Source organism: Pararge aegeria, chromosome 3 (assembly GCF_905163445.1).
Source record: "Pararge aegeria chromosome 3, ilParAegt1.1, whole genome shotgun sequence".
Classification (NCBI taxonomy): Eukaryota; Metazoa; Arthropoda; class Insecta; order Lepidoptera; family Nymphalidae; genus Pararge; species Pararge aegeria.
In genome coordinates, this window is record NC_053182.1 from 4,215,168 (window position 1) to 4,238,751 (window position 23,584).

At 36.6% G+C, this 23,584-nt stretch overlaps 3 protein-coding genes across 3 annotated transcripts; 2 read left to right on the plus strand and 1 right to left on the minus strand.

Annotated features, from left to right (window-relative positions):
• Positions 1 to 1,402: 1,402 nt before the first annotated feature.
• On the plus strand, positions 1,403 to 2,077 carry LOC120637141 (larval/pupal rigid cuticle protein 66-like). The gene is made up of 2 exons (XM_039908805.1): positions 1,403 to 1,424; positions 1,565 to 2,077. The coding sequence occupies exons 1-2, from the start codon at positions 1,413 to 1,415 to the stop codon at positions 2,075 to 2,077; spliced, it is 525 nt and encodes a 174-aa protein (XP_039764739.1). The 5' UTR covers positions 1,403 to 1,412.
• Positions 2,078 to 6,239: 4,162 nt separating this feature from the next.
• Positions 6,240 to 12,358, plus strand: LOC120636947 (cuticle protein-like). Its single transcript, XM_039908526.1, has 5 exons — positions 6,240 to 6,267; positions 6,600 to 7,200; positions 10,307 to 10,338; positions 10,979 to 10,999; positions 11,762 to 12,358. Exons 1-5 carry the CDS (start codon positions 6,256 to 6,258, stop codon positions 12,356 to 12,358), a joined length of 1,263 nt encoding a protein of 420 aa, XP_039764460.1. The 5' UTR covers positions 6,240 to 6,255.
• A 3,663-nt stretch (positions 12,359 to 16,021) lies between these two features.
• LOC120636948 lies at positions 16,022 to 23,533 on the minus strand. The gene is made up of 6 exons (XM_039908527.1): positions 23,522 to 23,533; positions 22,565 to 22,840; positions 19,721 to 20,090; positions 19,384 to 19,423; positions 17,447 to 17,489; positions 16,022 to 16,717 (listed from the first exon to the last, which is right to left on the minus strand). Exons 1-6 carry the CDS (start codon positions 23,531 to 23,533, stop codon positions 16,085 to 16,087), a joined length of 1,374 nt encoding a protein of 457 aa, XP_039764461.1. The 3' UTR covers positions 16,022 to 16,084.
• Positions 23,534 to 23,584: the final 51 nt, after the last annotated feature.

Here is a 23,584-nt window from a genome sequence, read left to right on the forward strand (position 1 = left end):
CTTTGGGGAATGAATTTCTTAAAATCTATTCATAGCTGTCCTCTACATAGCAAAAGTAATATTCCTACCAAGTTTCACGTTTCTAAGTCTTATGGTTCCCGAGATTTCGTGGTGAGTGAATCAATGAATGAATGAATGAATGAATGAATGAGTGACTATATAGATGGGAATTCTTCGATTATCATCGAAATTTTTAACTTTTTATCGGGATTTTTTAAAATTTTCTTACATACAAAACTTTCTCCTGACAATTCTGAAGATAAAAAAAGCCCAATTGGTCCAGCCGTTCTCCACTACCGTGAGTAGATTCTTAGCTGAATGTAAAAAACCATAATCCGTTTAATACACTCTGTTGAAATCCATGAAAACAAAAGAATCAAGAGAAAATGCTTATCTTTTGTTTTTATTAGCGGGATAAATGTTCATAAAAGTAAAACAGCAATAAAAAAATGAAGGAATGTTGGAATTCAAAAAATAGATAGCCATAAACCATCTAGGAAAAATTTCGCATCGAATGGTGGTAGTTTCATGTCGATACGATCAGTGGTTTAGGCGTGATTGAGCCTCAAACGTAGACCATTTTCATTATATATATATAGATCTAGTATATATTATCTCAGCCAAGTCATGCGCGTTTTAATTAATAAGTTACTTCATAATGATATATTAAGCTTATCTATAAAATTACATCAAATCAAAAAAATCTTAATTGCATACAAAAAGTTAATAATTAAACAAAAAAAAAAAAAAGAATACCTACAAACAATTTAAATTAATTTGTGTAACAAAGGTTACAATATAATATGACCTGCTTGAAAAATACAAGACACGTTTTTTGTTATTTCTTGCTCGATATATAGTAAATAGTATTAATAAGTAATTTATATGATGCATCTCGGAATTAACCTTAGTACGAAACTCTTCGTGTGCAAGTCCAACAAGCAATCGACCAGATTTTCTACATTGATTTCTGAAGCTGCCATTTTGAAAATAATGATTTTCGATTTTATTTATCGAATGGTGATAAATAAAATCATGCTAGCTAGTCCAAAAAAAGGTGAAAAATAGGTGTGCATTCATAAAAAGAGTGCCGCACTGAATGGAGGACCTTGGCATTTTTAGAAACTGGATCGATAAGGAGAATTTGTTTTAGTTATCAGCTGGCCCAAAACAATTACTATTTGTTACAAAAGATCTTTTATACACCAGTGTCGCAATAATAACCCTCGCAGCAGAAGGCTCAACGAACGTAATTAAATACTGCTCTTACATTCACTGAACTAAGATACAAATTTTATATCCCACCCTGTATCAAAATTTAAGCTTCTACACGCTGTGCCGTACTTATATAAATAGTACAAATCGGTGGTTCAAATCAGTTGCACTCAACAGTCGACAATAACACACATACAATGGCTTCCAAGGTAATTTTTATTATAATAAAAATACACATAATTACTCAATACCTATTGTTGTAATAAGTCCCTAGACCAGGCACGATTTGGTAATTGAATTAAAAGTTGTATTAGTAAAAAATTAGAATTTCGTCCTTCATCACTTACAGTTTGTAGTACTCGCCGCCCTGATCGCCGTAGCCCACGCCAGCGGTGGTTACAGCAGCTTCTCCTATGGCGTGTCCGACCCCCACACCGGCGACGTGAAGAGCCAGCATGAGACCCGTGCCGGTAACAACGTGGTCGGACAGTACTCGCTGTTGGAGTCCGACGGTACCCGCCGCACAGTTGACTACGCCGCCGACGCACACAACGGTTTCAACGCCGTCGTACGCAAAGACCCAGCTTACGTCACCCACGCCGCTCCCGCCCACGTTGCCTACTCCGCTGGGATTGCCGCCTCTCCCATTGCCTACTCCGCAGGAATTGCCGCCTCTCCCCTCGCCTATGGAGCAGGAATTTCAGCTTCTCCCGTCGCCTACGGAGCTGCTCTCAACTACGGAGCCGCCGCTCCCCTCGCTTACGGAGCTTCTCCTTTGGCCTATAACTCATACGCCGCCGCTCCCCTCGCCGTTGGTTACGGTGCCCAGGGTCTCGGCTACGCTGGTCGTCTTGGCTGGTAAACTGTAGACATAATATTCTCATAAACTGTGATTTTAGTAACAAATAAGCGACAAGTTGTTTTGTTAAGGCAGTCAAATCTTTTTAAGAACCAAAGAACCTTATCACAAAATGGCTGTACTTGTACACGTGTATATAATGTCTTTTTTTGGCATGAAATAAAACTATATTTCTCAAACCATTTCTTTTTTAATTTATCGTACCCTTCTTACCGTATGGTATTAGGTATATATGGAAAGTAGTACATGTTATACGAGGTTTTTTTTTCGGAAATTGGAATGTTGTGTCGTGACGGTAGATCAGAATACAGTTGTCATCACCTCCCCTTCCCGCGGGTGTTGCATGCGGCCAACGTCCTCCGTGCTACTACTACCTACTGCGATCATTAACCCGTCTGCCTGTGTGATTATGGCATACCCTCCCCTACCGAAAGACTAGAGTCCAGCAGTGGACTAAAAGCCTATCAGTAGGGGACTTATAGGTTGATGAAGATGATGAGTTGCATTCGGGTTTATTGATATATTATACATATATATATTACTGACCCCTGCAACCATCTTAGAGTGCATATTCTCTTACCACCAGGTGGGATTGCAGTCAAGGGTTAACTTATAGTGCAAATACAAATTAACGACTTCAAATACTGGCCCGAAGGGCGTGGGACCCATAATGGACCCATTTGTAGGATGATTAGTGGTCAACCCTTCATTGGCACATGGCAGCTAATATCCTTAACTGCTTGAATTTCAGATTCGTCGTCAAAGGCTATACATTGCCCAACATTAAAAGATGACAGTTTTTCCTGATAACCTATCAGCCACGTAAACATAAAGACAATCGAACAACATTTTTTTTCCTTTATTTGACTACAGGCTAATAGGTAATGTCACTGGTCAGTATGACAAATTTTGAATCCAAGATGGCTTCACCCACGAAATGACCAATTTTTTTTTTTTTCACAATAACTTCAATAAGGATATCAACTGATAGAATGTACACATACAATGAATGTCCACCATACTGAAAGTCGGAGGTTCTTTAAATCATATATTATTTTGTGGTAACCAAGTTGTAGTTGGCTATACTGGTTATAATAATCACCAGATGTAATCCAACTTTGCAAATTAAAAAAAAACTTGAAAGGTAGTCGAGCCGTCCTACCTCAGGGGGGATCATACTTATCCGCACATATCAACACTGCCTTCCGTTGCACTGTCCGACTTGACTCACTATAGTCACCATGTTTGTATCATGTAGGAACCCTAAAGTTGGCATGGAAAATACTATAAAATTTATCACTATCACTTTATAGTACTCGCATAAAACAAAGTCGCTTCCCGCTGTATGTATGCCCGCAACTTTAAAACTACGCACCGAATGGTTATGCGGTTTTTCTTAATCGATAAAGTGATTAAAGATGAAATTTATATGTAGGTATAATTCATGCTTATATACCTTCCTCTTAAACACTGAAGTAGTAGTATAACTGTACAGCCATACTACTACTTGTGTATGGCTGTACAGTTATTGCAGTGTTTTTCACACAGGAGCATTCTCAGGAGACTTAACAATTATCCAAAAAATATAATGATAAATAGAGAATCTCTAAAAATGTAGAACTCCACTTTGAATAATAAACTACTGTAGGTGTCCATATTGATACACTAGCGGGTAAACTAAGCTCAGCTGCCTATGCAGTCAAAAAAATAGACAGATTACCTACTGACGTTGAAATACCTAGGCTTGTTTATTTTGCGTACTTTCATAGTATGATGTCTACGGGATCTTTTTATGGGATAAAGCTGCTAACTATATTTACATCGCAGAAAAGAGCTTTACAACAACTTCGTCTGTAACACATCAGTTTTTATCGGTTTAAATATCTTAAAAAAACCAATAACCTAATTGCAGCGCCACCGGGTCCAATTTTATTTCCAAACTATATAAACCGCCGGGTGGGCCTCTGCATTATTCTTGCTTTAAGCAATTCTGTACGTGTCCTAACTTCTAAACGATAGGTTAACAATTTGAATAATTTAAAGACGAATTTGCAAGTATATAATCAATTTTTATTATAAAACTATTTATTTGGATAAGGATTAATATCATGATAGGAATGTCACCATCTTTAGATTGTACCCGTGTATTGACAAATTATAACAAAAAGCGGTTATTGTGACTTAACAGTTAGGCTCCCGGTCTTTTTTGTAGGTAATAAAGATTAATTTAAACATGAAGTACATTATTTTTATGTATTACCAATCATTTACGCGGCCTACGTCAATAAAGCTCCAAGTCGGTATGGCATCTTGAACAAACATCGTTATATTTCAGCCCATTAACAGAAAACCATAATAAAATACACTAAAACCTTCCACTTGAGTCACTCTGTTATAAATCCGATCGTTAATTTTTCAGTTTTTCGCTAAGACCTATCCAAAAAACCAAGTCAATCTATAACGCGAATTGCGCGGATTTGAAAGACAAATGCGGAAAAATAGCGCTGCTATTCTGTTGGAACTGTTTGCTATTGCGGGTTAAAAAAAAGCCTATGAGCTATTCCAGACTATATTGCATGTTTCTGCTAAATTTTAGCCAAATTGGTTCATTCGTTGTGGTGTTAAAGCGTAGCAAACATCCATCCATCCATCCATCCATTCTCACAAACTTTCGCATTTATAATATTCTCCTATTATATATCCCATATATTATTTTTGTCCCATATGCCTTGCGACTTGCTGTTATCTGTGAATAAGTCCTTTATCTCTGACAATATTTATCAGATCTTCATTAAAATTAGACAATACATGCTTGATAGTATGCACTTTCAAATAAAAAGAGAATTATTAAAATCGGTTCAAATTAAACAAAATCTTCCTATTTCCCGGAGGAAACTTATTGTTTATCGGGATAAAACGTATCCTATATGTTGACCCGGAATATCAGCTACCACTATACAAAATTTCATTTAAATCTGTTCAGTAGTAGTAGATATACAGATAGACAGGCAGACAGACAGACAGACAGACAGACAGATAGACAGACAGACAGACAGACAGCGATACAGACAGACAGGCAGACAGACAGACTGACAAAAATTAAACAAAAATCTGTTCTGGACCCAGTATCTATTATAAAGCATCTTCCTGTCAAATATATTAAACTAGCTGTACCCTGCCTCGCTTCGCTGTGGCACATTGTGTTTGAATGGTTGAGAAAAATTGATAAAAACAATCCTTGATGCGTATTATATATCATGGCAAAATTTCAGCACGATCGGTGCAAAACTTTTTGAGTTTTTGAAGCGTACACAAACCAATATAACATATTTATATATATAGATAGATGTACAGAAATCTTCCAGTTACAGTTTTATTGCAAGTATAGATTAAGACAAAGTAGTAGTAGACAAAGTACGAATTGTGAATATAAACAATCGACTTACAAGAGATGGGCACAAGTTTGTGACATATGCATATCGTTTGCGAAAGGTACAGAAGTTATTTGTGGGATTGAGTATACGCTTTTATAATAATAATATGATTCCTAAAGTAATTTTTGACCTAGCAATGCATAACTTTGAAGAATTTGTTAAACACATTAATTACAGCAAGATTGCGATACAAATAATTTATTTCTTAATGACAAGGTTGCTTGAAATCATCCGGCTCCACTTTCATCTCTCACAAAAAAGATGAAATCAAAAAGTGCAAATGTTGAGTTTCTTGCTTATTAGTAGTCACAAGTGCTCATAGAGTCAGCCTTGCCGAAGATTTGTGTGGAGAATAAAGATTGAAAAAATTATAAATCTCTCGGTACAGATTACGTAAAACGCCCTGCCTCTATCAAATAGTTTCAGTATTTTAACAATAAAATTAAAATCCAAAAATTCAAATATTAAAAACCAGTAATTTCTTCGCGCCAATTCTATACAGTCAGACGAAAATTATCAAGTGACCTTTATCAATTAAATAGAATATGCAGATATTTAAACCTAACTCGCCACCTTTCAAACTTGTACTGTATACATTCACTTCATTAAGATTTCATTTTGCATATATGCCTAAAAACAGTACCTGTTTACTTCCTGTCCTGTTCCCCAACTGGGTACCGATATAAATAGTGTTAATCAGAGTCTTACAATCAGTCACAGTCAGAAGTCGACAATAACACACCAACAATGGCATCAAAGGTAAACAAATATATCAAAATAATTAATATTAATAAAATTTTTGTCTTAAAACAAAGATAAATTATTTTTTAAATATAAATTAATATTTTTATATAGCTTTTTATTCCTAACTTATTTACTTATTTAATTGAATATAAGATTAAAAATAAAACAAAACTAAATCAAAAAATCGCAGTGAGGTGTAGTTTTTATATCACTATTGGCACATAACGATAGTTGAATGAAATAGTTCATTTAAAATATGAAAACACTTTTAAAAGTTGATTATACTGAAGTAATAATTATTCTGATTTATACTTAATATTAAATGGTTATTTTTCTTATTTTTTTAGTTCGTAGTACTCGCTCTCTTCGTAGCGGTTGCTCACGCCAGCGGCCTGAACGGCTACAATAGCAACAGCTTCTCCTACGGAGTTTCTGACCCCTACACCGGTGATGTGAAGAGCCAGACCGAAAACCGTGTCGGTGACAGCGTTGTCGGACAATACTCCCTATTGGAGTCCGACGGCACCCGCCGTACTGTCGACTACTCTGCAGACGCACACAACGGTTTCAACGCTGTTGTGCGTAAAGACCCAGCTGTGATCGCCGCTCCCGCTGTTGTCGCCGCTCCCGCTGTTGTTGCCGCCCCCGCTGTTGCGGCTGCTCCCGCTGTCATTGCTGCACGCACTGTCGCCGCCGCTCCCGCCGCCTGGGGATACGCCGCGCGCACTGTTGCCGCCGCTCCCGCTGTTGTTGCTGCTCCCGCCTATGCCGCCGCTCCTGCCGCTTCCTGGGGATACGCCGCTGGTGTCGCACCGGTAGCCTACGGTGCCGCTGCCGCTCCCCTTGCCTACAACTCATACGCAGCCGCTCCCCTCGCCTACAACTCATACGCCGCCGCTCCCCTCGCCGGAGCTATCGGCTACGGTGCCCACGGTGTCGCGCGTGTCGGTTGGTGAATAATTAGTTAGAACTACGTCGAAGTGCTGTGATTTTTGTAAATAGGAGAATGATTATCTTTGCGAAATAAAATTATATCGAACAATATTTAAGAAACGTTGTTTTATTAGAAATTTTATCCTGTGAAATGCAGTCGGATGTTATATATTATTAGAATAGTGGGCCCGTCGTTCAAAGCGATTGAACTCGACTGAGGTATTGGAACGCTGAGTCACTGAATTGATTAGTTTGAGGCGCGAATACTTAGGACCTTGAATTAGAGAGATATTAAGAATCAAAATACGTAATTCATGCGGTAATATAAAATCTTAATATAAAGAGATTGAGATATATTTAGTTTACAAACCTTCATGTCAAATTAACAAAATCTGCTACGACGTGATAAAATCTGATAAATAAGTTTCATAGTAATAAAAGGAACCATTAAGTACCGCCCAATCCGTTCGTATATAAAAAAATAATGATATTAAAAAAATTAAAATATCCTAAAAAATATTTTATATAAGAAAGTGTGTTTATTGTATTGTCCTTCGATCACGCTGCAACAGATAAACTGATTTACGTTGGTTCCTATTGAAAGTACGTATTTTGTTTCATCAATGTCAAAAATATATTATGACCTCCTGATTCTAGATTTGCTGCACCGATTTCTATCAAAACCAGTATCAAGAAAATAGTTTAATTCGTAGGAAACTTTTTATTCCGAAAATCTTGGTTATGTTATCGATTTGACAATTTTGATAAAATTTATTACTAAGGTAAGTTATAAATTTCATCGAATATATAACAATATATAATTTATAATTTAAATATCTAGTTTTTTGAATGTCCTGCATTCGTGCAACAAATTACTTATTCAGGGCTTTATTCATTTAAAAGAGATTACAGTAAATGCGAAAAGTATACAAAAATAAACCCACGGGAATTTGCAGTTGATATTATACTGAAAATATTGTTTTCTCATACTTTAGATTTATAAAGAAAAGTATGGGCGCTCAAAATAGCATTATATACAACGAAGCTGTTGTAGACCAACATAATGTGGTCAAAGTTTTGACGGCCGATTGGCGCAGTGGGCAGCGACACTGCTTTCTAAGTCAAGGCTGTGGGTTTGATTCCCACAACTGGAAAATGTTTGTGTGAAGAACATGAATGTTTTTCAGTGTAGGGTGTTCATTTGTATATTATGAGTATTTATGTACATTATTCGTAAAAATATTGATCACTTATTTAAGTACCCATAACACAAGGTACGCTTACTTTGGGGCTAGATGGCGATGTGAATATTGTGGTAAAAAAAAAAAGATATTTTCATTCTAAACTTGTCGGATATAAACAAGTCTTTGTCATTTGACATAAAGTAAGGAATTGACAAAACTTCCGTTTATGCATATATTATATTATCTGTCACAAGTCAGAAGGTAAGCAAACTGGACCTTAATAGGAATTATGTTATGTACTCTATGCTTTATAACTTGCCTTATAATGTAAACAACCTTTTCTCGAGTAATTTTCAATCTTAAAGTTGATGAAAAGAACAAAAAGGAAGATCGCTTTTAATTGTATTTTCCTTTATATTTCATGAAATTTTAAAATAAAAAATATTTAAATTTGAGACAGGTGATAAAATACAGACTTATCTTGTAACTTTGTTCGTAGCTATATTTGTTTTCGATGTTTCGGTAAGACGTTTTTTAACACATTTTAATGCTTATTCTGAAAGTCACTTGACGAGTTATTGTTTAATGCCAACAACCTGGTCGGCTCGCTTTATAAAGTAACGATTGTCTTAACTTGTGTACAAAAACATTTCTCCCAGTTCCAAGGTCTTACAAATGAAAACTACATACCAGGCTACTAGTTATTCAAGCAACACTAGTTTTCATCTGCGGTTCCGTCATTATGAAAACAATTCCTCGTTTAACAAGAAACTAAAAACGATTTCAATTATGAGTTAAATACCGACTAAAAATTTAATATATTTTTGTATAAATTAAGCTTGTATACTATGTGCCACTACTAAGTTCGTGTTAAAAAATTGCAACTTCTGCTAACTTTGATAAAAAATGTGGTTGTACCCCGATAACCAGAAAGCACTGCGTAGGCAACTCCTTTGATTGTACAAGCGTGTGTAAACAACGTGTGTTATGTAATTGATTCAGCAATGATTTGATTTGCAGATTTGCTGTCATTTTTGAAGAGTTCCGTAGTATGTTTCCGCAAAATTTTGTTATCCCCATGTAATGAGACCATTTAGAAATGATATTAAAAAAAAAAAATAAATTAGGTTTAGCTCAGTTTTTACTATTGTGTTTTGTTGCAATAAAGTTTTTCTATTCTATTCCGTTTATTCATCCAAATCGATAAACTCTGAAGCAAGTCGGTTAAAAAGCGATAAATATATCCCAAAAACTCTAATAAGCCAATTCTTATAAAACGAATCTACCCGCGGCGAATAGGTCTGTTCACGTATTTTTTTTTTATTGCAAAATGCAATGCATGCAATATATCTTATCTTATATTTTTAAACGAGCAATTCTTGTACATATATAATTGGAATCTCGGAATCGATTTTCGGCTCCAACGATTTTCATAAAATTCAGTATACAGGGGTTTCGAGGGCAATAAATCGATCTAGCTAGGAATCATTTTTAGAAAATGTCATTTTATTTGTGTTAACCGATTTGGTGCCGGGTCAGCTAGTTAGTGATTAAAGCTAAATATTCGTTATTCAAACAGACACATAAATGGAACTTTTGATGCGTTATTTACATAAATAATAGGTATCTACATTGTAAATAGTAGTGAGATGGTGGGGATGGATCAAAACTAAACCCGAAGACTTAATGTGCTCTGCCTGACACAGGGGCGAATAATATAAATTTCCTAACAAAGTGCTTGTAATGAGATTTTGTAACAGAAAAACCCAACAAGTTATCTAATAATTGTAGATAAACATTTTAAAATCATCATCATGGTTGGAGGCTACGGTGGTGGCTGGTTACCGAGCCGCTAAGCGATTTAGGGTTCCGGTACGATGACATTTAGAAACCAATTAGGAGTATCAGTTTAATATAATTGCCATATTCCCTAACAGATAATTCTTCACTATGCGCTCCTTACCACGAGGTGAGATTGCAATCAAGGGCTAACTTGTTGTTTGGGCCATTCATTCACATTTCTCATCTGTGGTCTGGACCGTGAATGTCTATGTATTCTGTGGTTTTGGTGGGTCTGTGGTCGTAAAGAACTAATGTCATTTTTGTGTTGAGTCATAATTCTTAAGACGGTTCTGAAAAGTTCGTTATAGAAAACTAAGCCATGGAATACAATCAACTAGTATAATATATGTACTACGTGAAGTTTTATTTAAACAAATCCCACATCAAAAGTCACCGGCATCAGCTCAATGGGAGGAGAATTCTACACTTGTGTAGAATGGCATAAAAAAAAACACAAACTAATTTTACTAATTAATATTAAAGGCTTTTAAATAAATATATTGCGCGTCTATTATATCGCTCCGGCTATATTTCTAATTTTATAAAAAATAAAATGATATAAAAAGATTATGCAAATATTTAAATCTAACTCGGCACCTTAAAAACTTGTACTGTATACATTCACTTATTAAGATTTAATTTTGCATACGCCTAAAACAGTACATGTAGTTTACTTCCTGTCCTGTCTCCAAACTTCAGCCGTTGTGCCAATATAAATAGTGTTAATCGGAGTTCTACAATCAGTTACAGTCAGAACTCGACAATAACACACCAAAATGGCATCTAAGGTAATAAGTAATTATTTATTTATTAATTATATAAATTGTCCATTGATCTAAAAGAGCTTGTAAACTCGACCCATGTTTAGGATCTAGCACTCATACCCATTTTTAATAACAATTTTATTTGAAGCGAACATGTAGGTAACAACTGGTTAGCCTTATCCAAAGGTGAAGATCAGATAAATATATTTTGAGATAGAGAGATTTGAAATGAATACAGGCCATGCTTCTCATAAAAGTAGATACTTAAATATGTTTATTTATTGTCATTCTTAGTAGTGGCACTAAAATTAAATTTAAATCTACTGGCGCGAAAACTTAATTTTAATCGCAACATAAGTAATTGCTGACGAAAATTTGTTGTCACAGAATTCACATGAATACAGATCATAATGTTAAGAATTTCTTGCTTAGCCAAGATTACAATGTCGCGCAAAATGAGGGTCTTGTCCGGTCCTAAAATGTGTTTGATATCAGGCCACAATAAATACCCAAAACTTTGTATGCTGACCCATACGAAGTTTTGGGTATTTATTGTGGCCATAGCATAAGGGTTTACACAAATTTTACAAATCCTTAAAATGTATTTCCGTCATTCATATTAAATAAGAAATATTTTCTTATCACAAACAAATAGAAAAAAAAATGAAAGGACAGGTAAAGATCTAAATATCTATCTATCTAAAAATGATGTGGTTAGCAAGATTTAAGCCAATACTAAACAAAAAAGGTATAGGTACAAAACAATTTTTATATTCTTACTTTCAGTTCGTAGTACTCGCTCTCTTCGTCGCGGTCGCTCACGCCAGCGGCCTGAACGGCTACAACAGCAACAGCTTCTCCTACGGAGTGTCTGACCCCTACACCGGTGATGTGAAGAGCCAGACCGAAAACCGTGTCGGCGACAGCGTTGTCGGACAATACTCCCTGTTGGAGTCCGACGGTACCCGCCGTACTGTCGACTACTCTGCCGACGCACACAACGGTTTCAACGCTGTTGTGCGTAAAGACCCAGCTGTGATCGCCGCTCCCGCTGTTGTTGCCACTCCCGCTGTTGTTGCCGCTCCCGCTGTTGCGGCTGCTCCCGCTGTTATTGCTGCGCGCACTTACGCCGCTGCTCCTGCCATTGCTGCCGCTCCCGCCGCCTGGGGATACGCCGCGCGCACTGTCGCTGCCGCTCCCGCTGTCGTTGCTGCTCCCGCCTATGCTGCCGCTCCTGCCACTTCCTGGGGATACGCCGCTGGTGTCGCACCCGTAGCATACGGTGCCGCTGCCGCTCCCCTCGCCTACAACACATACGCCGCCGCTCCCCTCGCCGGTGCTATCGGCTACGGTGCCCACGGTGTCGCGCGTGTCGGTTGGTGAATAATCAGTTAGAACTACGACGAAGTGCTGTGAATTATTGTAAATACGAGTAGAAATATATTTTCAAAATAAAACTATCGAATAATGTTTAGTCAATTTTGTTTTACTATATACAATAATGTCTGTACCACAAAGTGCAATGTCTCTGAAAGATAAACTAATCTGGAAGAGTTGTTCAAGCTGAGTGGTGTATATGTAGTAGAACTTGAAAGGACTAGGTTAGTATTTTTTCTAATGGCATGATTATCGTTAAGACATGATTTGCGTCCTGTGTGCTGTTTATTACATGAGGTATATTTTTGTGTCCATCAAGCTGAAGGATAGGTGCTCGGCCCCATGTGCCTGTTATTAAAACGACAACCACGCCCTTCTGACCGGAACACAGCGATACTGCTTTTTTTTTTTTATTTATTTATTTGGGACAGAAAACAATTACATATTATTGTATGCGAGTGTGAGCCCGGACGAGCTTTGTAACATAAAGCTCTATATTACCATCAAACAGTTCATCAAGTAAAATATCATTAATTATACGGGCTTAATTTGCACTTTGTTTTAAAATTTATGTCGGTTTAAAAGGCAGTGGAGGTTAACTAGAAGAAATTCAAAGATTTTCAATTGGGTCCTAGCAGTAAAATCCGCATAAATGTGGCAAAAACAGTTTATGTTTTCATTATCGTTAGCCTTAAATTCAAATTCAAATTCTTTATTTGGAAAAAATATGGTAGGTACTAAACACTTAGATATGGATGTTATCATTTTGTGTTTCACGCATATTTTGTCGTTCACATCGACGTCCAAATATTAAGGTAAATTAAACGGCATAATATTAAGTATTGTGTCAGTATAGGTAATAAGGTAGGTATATATATCTTGTCAAATATTTTAATTGAGGGGTTTCCTAAAAATTCGAAGTTCTTTCTTCTATCTCCAATTATATTTATCAGATCTACACGAAATTTTGGTTGAAACAAATTAACATTAATTTTTGAAACGGTTTATAGTTGACTGAGTTAAGGTATACAATTGAAAAACCCCTCTCCCGAAGGAACTGTGCTATATTTCTGAATAAAAAGGATCGTATTTCCACGTGGTATGAAATCATGCAAAGCTTAATTTGAATTTATTTAGAAGTTTCAGCGTGATGCGCGGCCAAGCTACAGATATACAGACAGACAGACATAAAAGAAAACTTAACTAAAAAAAAATTCATATCTCTTCAATGTACAGAATTAAACCAGTTACAGTTTTATTTTAAGTTTTAGCGGCAAGATTAAGAATAGTACAGATTTAAGAAATAATTATGGATGATCAGGAGTTATTGTGATTTTTATCAAAAACATCTTGCAGTTGATCAGCAGAAAAGACAACCACTCAAGTTTATTTTAGTGCGGTAAATAAATTATCTGCCTAGGTTTAGGCCTGTAAAGTCAACATCTCCTGAGGATGCTCCGGTTTCGGAGCGAAACGTGCGTAGAGGGTATCGCCGAGAGGGAGGAGGGAGGGCCGAAGATCTGTTTGGTGTGGAGTATAAGGATTGAAGAAATTACAAATTACACCATACAGATTGCTTTCCTGCTTTTTGCGATCTATAGCAAATTAAGCTTAATTTTCATAATATATCATGGATTTCCGCAAAGTAACACCTGCTTCTATCCAATACCTACTTATTTATGTAAATGTTACGAGTTGAGTACTTTCTGCTAAACTACTTTTAATTGTTTGTGAGTTTTAAAGTCAATATTTCCGTACGTACCTTTTCGGGAGCAAAATATGCGTGAACAAAATATTTTGTGGATCTGTGTGGTGTCGTGTTTACTAATTAATAATTTTAGATATACATGACACTCATGATTTGTTTAGTTGTAGAGTTTTTTTTGACAGTTATAATCCGGGGATTCCGGGGAAGTACTACCGCCATGATTATTTCTGTCACTGTTGCAATTATGTGCTCCAGTCTGAAGGGTGTGGTTGCCGGTGTAATTACAGGCACATGTGGCTTGTCACCCACGCCTCAGGTTGATGGACACATGGCGGCATGTTGCAGGATGAGTTCCTTGCATTCCTTGCTTAGTGTTGCCTTTGGTTTTAGCCACCATATAATTTACTAAGTTAACTTAAATACACAAAAGTTTTTATTGATCCTACCTATTTGATCTAGTTAACCCTCCCCCCCCACGCCCCCTTTACCATCGAACCGCTAGGCACCGTAAGGATCTGCATCCCTACGTGGTCAATATACCGCGGACGCGTACGAAGCGCTTCGCATCTTTGATTCTGATCCGCACCGCTAGGATCTGGAATGCTCTTCCAGCTTCCATTATCCCCGGTTCCTACAGTAAGAGTACCTTCAAATCAAGAGTGAATAGGCATCTTCTAGACAAGCGCGCTCCACCTTAGGCTGCATCATCGCTTATCATCAGGTGTGATTGCAGTCAAGCGCTCGTCTATAATACTAAAATAAAAAATAAAAAAAAATTACCACTGGTTCGAAAAACAGATTCTACCAAGCAGATCCAGCAAGAAACCCAGCAGATTGCTCGTTTTCAACATCATTTTACAGTTTACTTTTGAATTTTTCTGTTTTCTGAGCGAAATTTGATTACTGAGAATTTTTCGCCTTGCCATTATGAAATTCATCAATCGCATAGTAACCACGACTTATGAAATGTGTCAAATCACATTCTTAAACTTATGTGCACACTTTTTTAAACCACATACTGATTGGTGTAGTGACAATTGAATGGCGATAACAAAACTAGTAAATGGATCAATTTTGTAACATTTAACATTTTCCTAGATCTGTAGTCAAGAACCTCTTATTATATAACTTCTATACTCGCAAACGTGGAGTCGCTTTCTTCACTAGAAACTATATACCGTTACAGCAAAATAGATCTAATCTCCCTTTTTTTAGAGTCGCAAATTCTGTATTACAGATTTTGATTTAACAAGAATTCTGCCAAATTCTAAGCTGCGAGAGTTGTGGACAACTTTTCAATCGAGCTTTTCAACCATGATGATAAATTCCATTTTACTCGGACGTCCCAGCGTATCGATATCGAAAACGGTACGGTTATACTTATTATAAAATAAAAGAGTTACTTTTTTGGTTTCAAACGAGCTAATTTCCAGAACCGCCAGTCCTATTTAAGATATCCCTTTTGAATTTGATAGCCCAACTCTTCAAAAAGGTTATTTAGCATCATGCTACAACTCTCAGAAACCTACCAAAAGAAGGAAAAGCGGAGGTGGACGAAGCGATGCGGTAAGTCGAGATAAATTGTGTAGAGTAGCGGATGAAAGTTTACGTGGGAAAGTTATTAGTAGTTGTTGTGTTTTGATTTAATATGTTATTATTAACGTCAAATACGAGTATCAGCAATATAAAAAATATATTTTTAAATATTTTGAAGCTTAAAGATTTCTAAATACCTATTTGTGTACAAAAATTCTTAATCAGAATTTTGTATATCTTCTCTAATTTAGATAACTTAATTAACTTGATAAAAGACTGTATAATATTATGTCCTAAATGCAGTTTCAATGCTAAGTTGCATAAATAAAATAAGGAAATTTATATGTTGTAATAAAATGCAGTAAATATTATGGTACATTTTTTTATTATTTGATCACAGCATTTTCATCATTCATCATTCATAACCATCGTCATAATTATTAATTACGTAGGTACATAAATAAATTCCTAATAGAGAGGTTTTTCGCTTAGTAGTGTCCGAGACCGTGAGCTCCGTACGCCGCAGCACGGGCCCAGGGACCGGCGAGCGCACCATGGCCTAAAGCCGCACCATGACCTAAAGCCAAGGGAGCAATAGCACCGTGACCTAAAGCGAGGGGAGCAGCGGCGACAGCTCCGTAGCCTAAAGCCAGGGGAGCAGCGATGGCACCGTGAGCGACGGGAGCGCCGTAGCCTCCGTGGGCAACAGAGGATGAAGATGCGGAGTATGAAACTGAAGGACCGGCAGCGTATGCTACAGCAGGGGCAGCGGCGTGTGCGCCGTATCCGGCGTAGGCGAGAGGAGCGGCCGCGACGACCGGAGCGGCGTGCGCGACCGGAGCGGCGACAACGGGAGCAACGTGTCCGATCAAGGCTGGGTCTTTGCGCACGATGGCGTTGAAACCGGAGTGGTCGTCAGCAGCGTAGTCCACAGTACGGCGGGTACCGTCAGACTCCAACAGAGAGTATTGGCCGACGACGTTGCCGCCGACGCGGGTTTCGTGCTGGCTCTTGACGTCACCGGTGTGGGGGTCAGCTACGCCATATGAGAAGCTGGTGTAGTCTGCGCCATGGATAGCGCTGCTTTGCGCTGCAGCCACCAAGCATGCAAGTACGACGAACTGCAAAGATAAATTTGTAACATTAGAATAAAGATATTTCCATTGTTTTTAACGAGCTAAAAAAAGCACCTCGCTTTTTTTAGTTTAGTTAGTTCGGTTTTATTTTTTTTTATTTATAATATTCTAGAACTTTTTCTTTATTATTTCTCGGAAATATCGTATTTTTTTTTTGTACTTCCAAATCGTTTCCGTATTATTACTCAAATTTCGTTCAAAGTCTGGTTTTAAAATAAAAGTAACTAGAAAATAATTGTGATAACAAAACCAAATTGTGTATTCTTGTCTATACCTATAGACGAATAGATTGCATAATTTACAATTTAGTCCATTAAATACGTTTTCAAAACGCTATTAAAGAGGTGACTGAGAAATTATTAAGTATTAGGTCCTTTCCAGCTTCCCTTAAATAAAAAGTGTAGAAATGACAAAGTGGTCTAAGTCAAAGGTATATCAAATTTTAAACAAGCTTATTGTAGAAGTAAAACTTTTTTTTCTTCCACGTAGTGTATGAAAAAGATCACGATTGAAACGTAAAAAGCACAGCTTTTATTGCCATTAATATCACATTAATCAATTTTGACACAATCGTATCCACTTTTTATTCATTCGCAAACACAAATTATATCAACATGCGAGTAACTACATAAATTATCAATTTTAATGATTTCTTGGCAAAGGGCAGTGTCCCATTTAATCGAAACCGAGTTAAATGTTAGGTACTATTATTACCTTAGCTGACATTTTGAAACGTTTGTTTTTGCTGCACAGTGAACTGTGAATGAAAAGTCCCGGCGACTATAGGGCTTTTATACAAGTCCTGTACAATCATTCGGCGCTATTAATAGGAAATAAATGACAGGTATGCCTTCTAGGTCACTCGAAGTGAATGCTTTTCAGAGTTCAATTTCGTTGGCCAACCATTATCGGCTATGCGGAACTTTGCCGGTCAGCTGCAGTACCGGACCACGCCAAGGAACTTGTATAGAAACAATAGAGCATATATAATGTTTAAAGGAAACTATACCATATTAACTTTACTGGTCTACAATATCCGTTTCTAAAGACTTGACCTTCTGTTTTATTGTTTGTACGTATTCGATTCGTGTTAATTAATGATTGTTACACGTAATACGTAATTTGATTAAAGTACTCAAATCAGAACGTTTATAATATAGAACTTCACATTTATAAAACTTAAATCGTCTAGTATACAGACTGAAAGTACAAAAATTGCCTTTAATCAAATTTTATACTTTCATACTAAAATAATTATGGAAAAAAACGTATTTAAGTTAAAATTAAGTTACTTAATAAATTACTCGCATTCGTCTCTTACGACTTCGACTCCGAGGACGAAACCGGGAGCTACACTCCTATTATTGTCTTAAATTGTATTTAATTTTTCCCATACATAATTTCAATCTGCGACCCACTGCGTTGCATTGCCCGCCTGTTGTCCGACTTTATGCCTAAGTTGTGAAGTGATGTAAATATCCCGTACTCTCAAGAGTAAGCTATGAAATTCTTATTAAATAAAAAAAAAAATACGTTTGATTGGTAGTTACAAAGTTTGCGCGTTGTAACAAATTTTCATCCCTTATTAAACACTTTTGTTGGTGTAAATTATTAAAACTGCACTATAGGGTGCGTACTTTTTAAATTGTAGCTTTAAGCCTTTACGTTAAGTGGACATAACATAAAGAATAAAGGACCCTCATACCAATTTTTATGCCCTATATGGCTCCGTTCGGAAAGAATTTTTGAATACCAGTAGCTATCTTTATTTGTAACCGAAAACCAACAATTTTCATAAATATAATTTGAAAAAAACAGACTTTCATGCAAACTTGAACCCTCTTTTTTACTTTTTTTTATTTTGAATTTCTAAAAATGCTTTCTTAGTGGGTGTTTATGTATAAAAGGGAACGTCATATAAATAATCTCAACCTGTTGAGAAGCTCAAAGCTGTTTAGGCTGCGCGTTGATATATCAGTCAATCAAGACTTTGAATTATATATATAGAGGATAGATAACGTATATATAGGAGGACTTTCAAAAAGTCCTTCTATGCGCAAATGTAGCTTCGATAGCTTAAGCTGACTCGTTGCTCAAGTGGTAAGCATGTTCAACTATCGGTCACGAGGTTCCCGGATTGGAGAAATATGATATGAAGCATGGCACTTCATTGTTTTATAGCGAGAATTTTAAACTACAAGTCCGTTGTACGAAATTGCGGTGTCCACCCTCGTACCTCGGAGGCCACGTTAAACCTTCGGTCCCGGATATCATCACTCACATGTATAAATAGTCGTTGGGACAACGTTGAGTGTCTAAGCAATAAATACCTTTCTTTGTATTTTAACCTACACTTTGAGGAAGTATATAAGAGGAAGTATATATTTTAAAATGCAAATTAGAAGTATAGGGCCGGTAATATTTATTAAATACCTCTCATACAAGAGAGATTTGTGCCCAGTGATTGGACACCAAGATACTAAAAAAGATAATGATTATATCGTTGATGAAACAAGCCCGGTGTCTCCTAAAAGAAAGTAGAGTTAGCAGCGAGCAGTCTGCAGCAAACAGGATAATCAAATAGTCAGCTAGGCTAGGTGTTTTATTACCAGCTCATATCCTCTCCTCTATGGTGAAAACATATTACCAACTACACAACTTCCCTTTCCATCCACTCCTCTGTAATGTACTCTAGAAACAATTATGATATATAATTTACTCATCCTTTTGCTATAAGATAAGAAGATTGACACAGTTATCTCGTGGTGAGGATATTAGTCCTACAGCTTTAATATTCTCACTTAATAGAACTGTCAGATAATAAAGTGAATATTTTCAGAAGAAGGAGAAATCAAAGTAAAAGGGATAATTCGGTGAACATTTGTTTAATTATCTACATTATTTACATGGTTTTAGTTTACAAATTAAGAGTGAAATCGATGTTATTGGTCCTGTGATTCTGATGAAGCTTCGAAATCTAGTAGAAACGTCCGTAGGGGTAGCCATAGCTGTAGGGGTAGGCGCCGAATTTGGAGTAAGCGTAGGGAGAAGAGTATCCGTAAGGGTAGCCGGCAGCAGCGTAAGAGATTGGAGCAGCAGCGTAAGAGATGGGAGCAGCAGCGACCAGGGCAGGGTCTTTCCTTACAACAGCGTTGAAACCCTGAGCGCCAGCAGCATAGTCAACAGTACGGCGAGTGCCATCGGATTCCAAGAGGGAGTATTGTCCAAGAACGTTGTTGTTAGCACGGCTTTCAACTTGGCTCTTGAAGTCACCAGTGTAGGGATCAGCTACACCGTAAGAGAAGCTGGAGTAGTCCGAGCAAGCGGCGACGGCCATCACGGCGAAAAGAACGACGAACTATAAAAAAAAACAATTATTAATCCGAAGCTCAGCTGTAAATACTCGTCTTTAATAAATTTCACCCAATCGTGACTCCGATCTTTTTTTTGGGAAGTCAGTAAGATGAAACAAAGAACAAAGGAATGGTTATTAGTAAACTTATCATCCTTATCAGTTCTAATGCGGAATTATGACGAAATGATGGTGCAATTTATTGGTAGCCGCAGTCAATTTGAGCAACCGTATAACTCGACAATTTAAAAGGACTACATTTATTACATCCATCATATTATTTAGTAGTGATAAAGCTTTTCGTGACAGAGGAAGTACTATCACCATGCTTATTTCTGCCGCTAGTCAGCATTGTCGCAATGTTGTGTTCCGATCTGAAGGGCGTGGATGCCGGTGTGAGGCTTAACAGCTACGCCTCAGGTTAATGGACACAGGGCAACACTTTACAAATGTGTTTCTTGCATGACCTGGGAAGTGTTGCCCAGTTTAAAGGCGTTGTTTTTCGATCAGGTGGGTCGGTCCATCAATTTATAATTATAAAAAAAAAACCTAGTGTAATTGTCAAATGCTTAAGTGGAGATAATGGAGGTTCCAGGTTCCAGGAAATATTATTAAAATATATTCTTCCAGAAAACAAAGAAGTTAAGCGTAAAGTTGGGAAAGCTGAAATCTTTTTTTTTACTATCTAAAGAATTGTTTGATTTTGCAAAGGGGAGCTACTGGGAGGAAATAAGCAGAAAAAATTGAGGATCTAGGACCTGAAGCAGTGGTGGTCAATCGGTTCAAGTGATAATGGTGATGAAATAATTGTTAAGCAATATAATATTACATGTATTGTTATTGTGGTGAAACTTACCTTCGCAACCATTTTGTAGGAATATGATGAGTTGTGACTACGTCGATGAATTCTGTAACTGATGCTGTTGCTCTCATCCCATTGCGTATATATACTACCCAAAGTTTTGATCCAGTTCTACTTTAACTTGTTTTGTCAACAAAAAAGAAATTCAGGAAACGTCTAAAAGTCAAGATCGCTCGGGCGATGCACTCGAAGAATTGTCTCTGTACGATATCTTCGAATGCATGTTTATGAGAAGCTTTCACCTCAGTGACTTGCTTGATTAATGCCAAGACGACCTTGAGTACGAACACGCGGCATAATTACAATAATATGTTCAAAGTAAACAGTGTTCAAATTGTTTCATTGCAGTTTTAATTAATAAGTCTATAATTTAATCGTATTGAGTATTAGGTAACGATATGAAACGGCTTTATCAGATACTAGCTATTTTCCGCGGTTACATCTGCTTTTTTTTTATTATAGTTGATTCGAACATAATTAACAAACAAATAAATTAACAAACAAAAAGTCATTTGCGCTTTTACAACTAACAGTTTCTTAAAAAACAAAATGAAATATATAATTATTTTAACCAATATATTAAATAATATATTAAGTACTATATATTCAATCGCTTTCAAAATATGAATAGCAAGTTTAATAATACTTTTCTTGTAAGAAACTATGTTTTGTTTAAATAAATTCAAAACATTATTCGTATCAATAAATGATAATAAATAAGTTTCATTTCAATAAAAATGAGAATAGCTATAAAAAAAAATCAGGTTACAATTGCAAACATTTATTTATACAATACATATTAAATAACAAATAATATAATTAGTATATTATCTCCACATTGGAATGGAATGCGTGAAATTTGAGTTTAAATTTTCAAAAATGAAACTTAATAAAGTAGTCAAATTCAACATAAAGATATTAACAATTTTTGACCGCGAATATACTTCAATACTCTAATATATATTCGTAATACTATACAGACAAGGCAACTACAACAAAACTTCGGGACTATGCTTCGTTAGATATTCAAATCATAATAGATTATAAGTCGTAAGTACTATTAAGAAGAATATTCAGCTAAAAATAACAGCATGGGGGCATTCCGTCACATTTCAACCTATATGACGTGTAATATCACGATCAAAGGGAGATCACAAAAAAGCGATAAGGCGATGGGGCGTGCCAACGCTGAAAAGCACTACTCGCTTCGATAAACACATTAAAACGTGTCCGATGGCGGTTCATAGAGTGGTCTAGTTTATCCGCAGTTATTAGTCGAGAATTGGGAAACTGAGATTGCTTAGAAAATAAATGCAAATTGTCAATGTAAAACCGATTCGAGTCCGCCTATAGCATAGTGAATAGTTGATTTCGGTGTAACTGGTTAGATCCAAGGATTGTGTCCGTTCGAGAAAGAGGGGTGAATGACCGACGACCTGGTAATTGTGACGGGGGCAGGAGTTACGCTTTGCGCGTTGTCGGGCCATCCCTGAGGGGTGCTGTAGGATGCTGTGCTCGCGGTGCTGTACTGCACTTCCTGGCCTTTGTTGGAAGCGCGAGTGGTCTGTTCTGGTACGTTGAAACGCCTGTTGGACTGCTCTTGATTTGCTGGCCTAACTTGATTGTTGACGGTGGCAAGGAATCCTGTGTTATCGTTAGCAGTATAATCGACAGTTCTCTTGATACCGTCAGGCTGTACTAAGGAGTATTGGCCAATGACGATGTCTCCTCGTCTGCTCTCCTGCTGGCTCTTAATATCTCCAGTATGGGCATCGTTCACGTCATACGCGAAACTGTAGTTCGGTTCGGGATATTGAGCCAAGAACAGTGGCAAAGGAGCTGGATGCAGCACCATGGATTGAGCTGCCACGATCAGGCCAGACAAAATAACCAGCTGTAAATAAGATATCGGTATCATTTATTATTTGTCACTGCACAATTTTTTATCGAGGCGTTCATGCGCATTATTTTATGAAGTTTAAATTCGTTTCGATGTAGGGGGTAATTGGATATTCCGTATGATCGCTTCTTAAATGTAAAATTCACTCCATTGGAAATAATAAATGAAGTTTACTGCTATAAATTGGCAGATAGAGTTCATTTTATGGCGCTATTTACGAGTGCTTGGGGTTTTATTTATTATTGTTTCAACATTAAAGCTCTTATCCTAAGTATAATAAAGACTACTGGAATATTATAAACACATTGCATTGCAAATCAGAGTGTATGGATAACCCTAACCAAGTTTAAGAAGTAAGTTTTCATGGTGTTTTGACTGATTTTCGCGTTTTGTTACAGTTAAATAACGATTTAATCCTACTGAAATTATAGAAACCAAAATCAATTTATTTCAGTTTTCTATCTCTTTTTAAAGAAGTTTCGATGAACTGCAGAAAGAAGTAGCATATAAATTTATAATAATAATTTGAAAATCTATCGTTTTAGTCACGATAGATATATATCGTAAGTAATCACAATAAGTCGTTTAAGTCACGTATGATATTTTTTAAACTATAAGTGAAAATTTTATTTATATTTATCTTTTAAATATATAATTTAAATGTTTAAAATTTACCTGGTGGACCATGTTGTAGGTTTGTTTGATTGATGCTTGTTGTTTCTTGTGCAGATGTCAAGT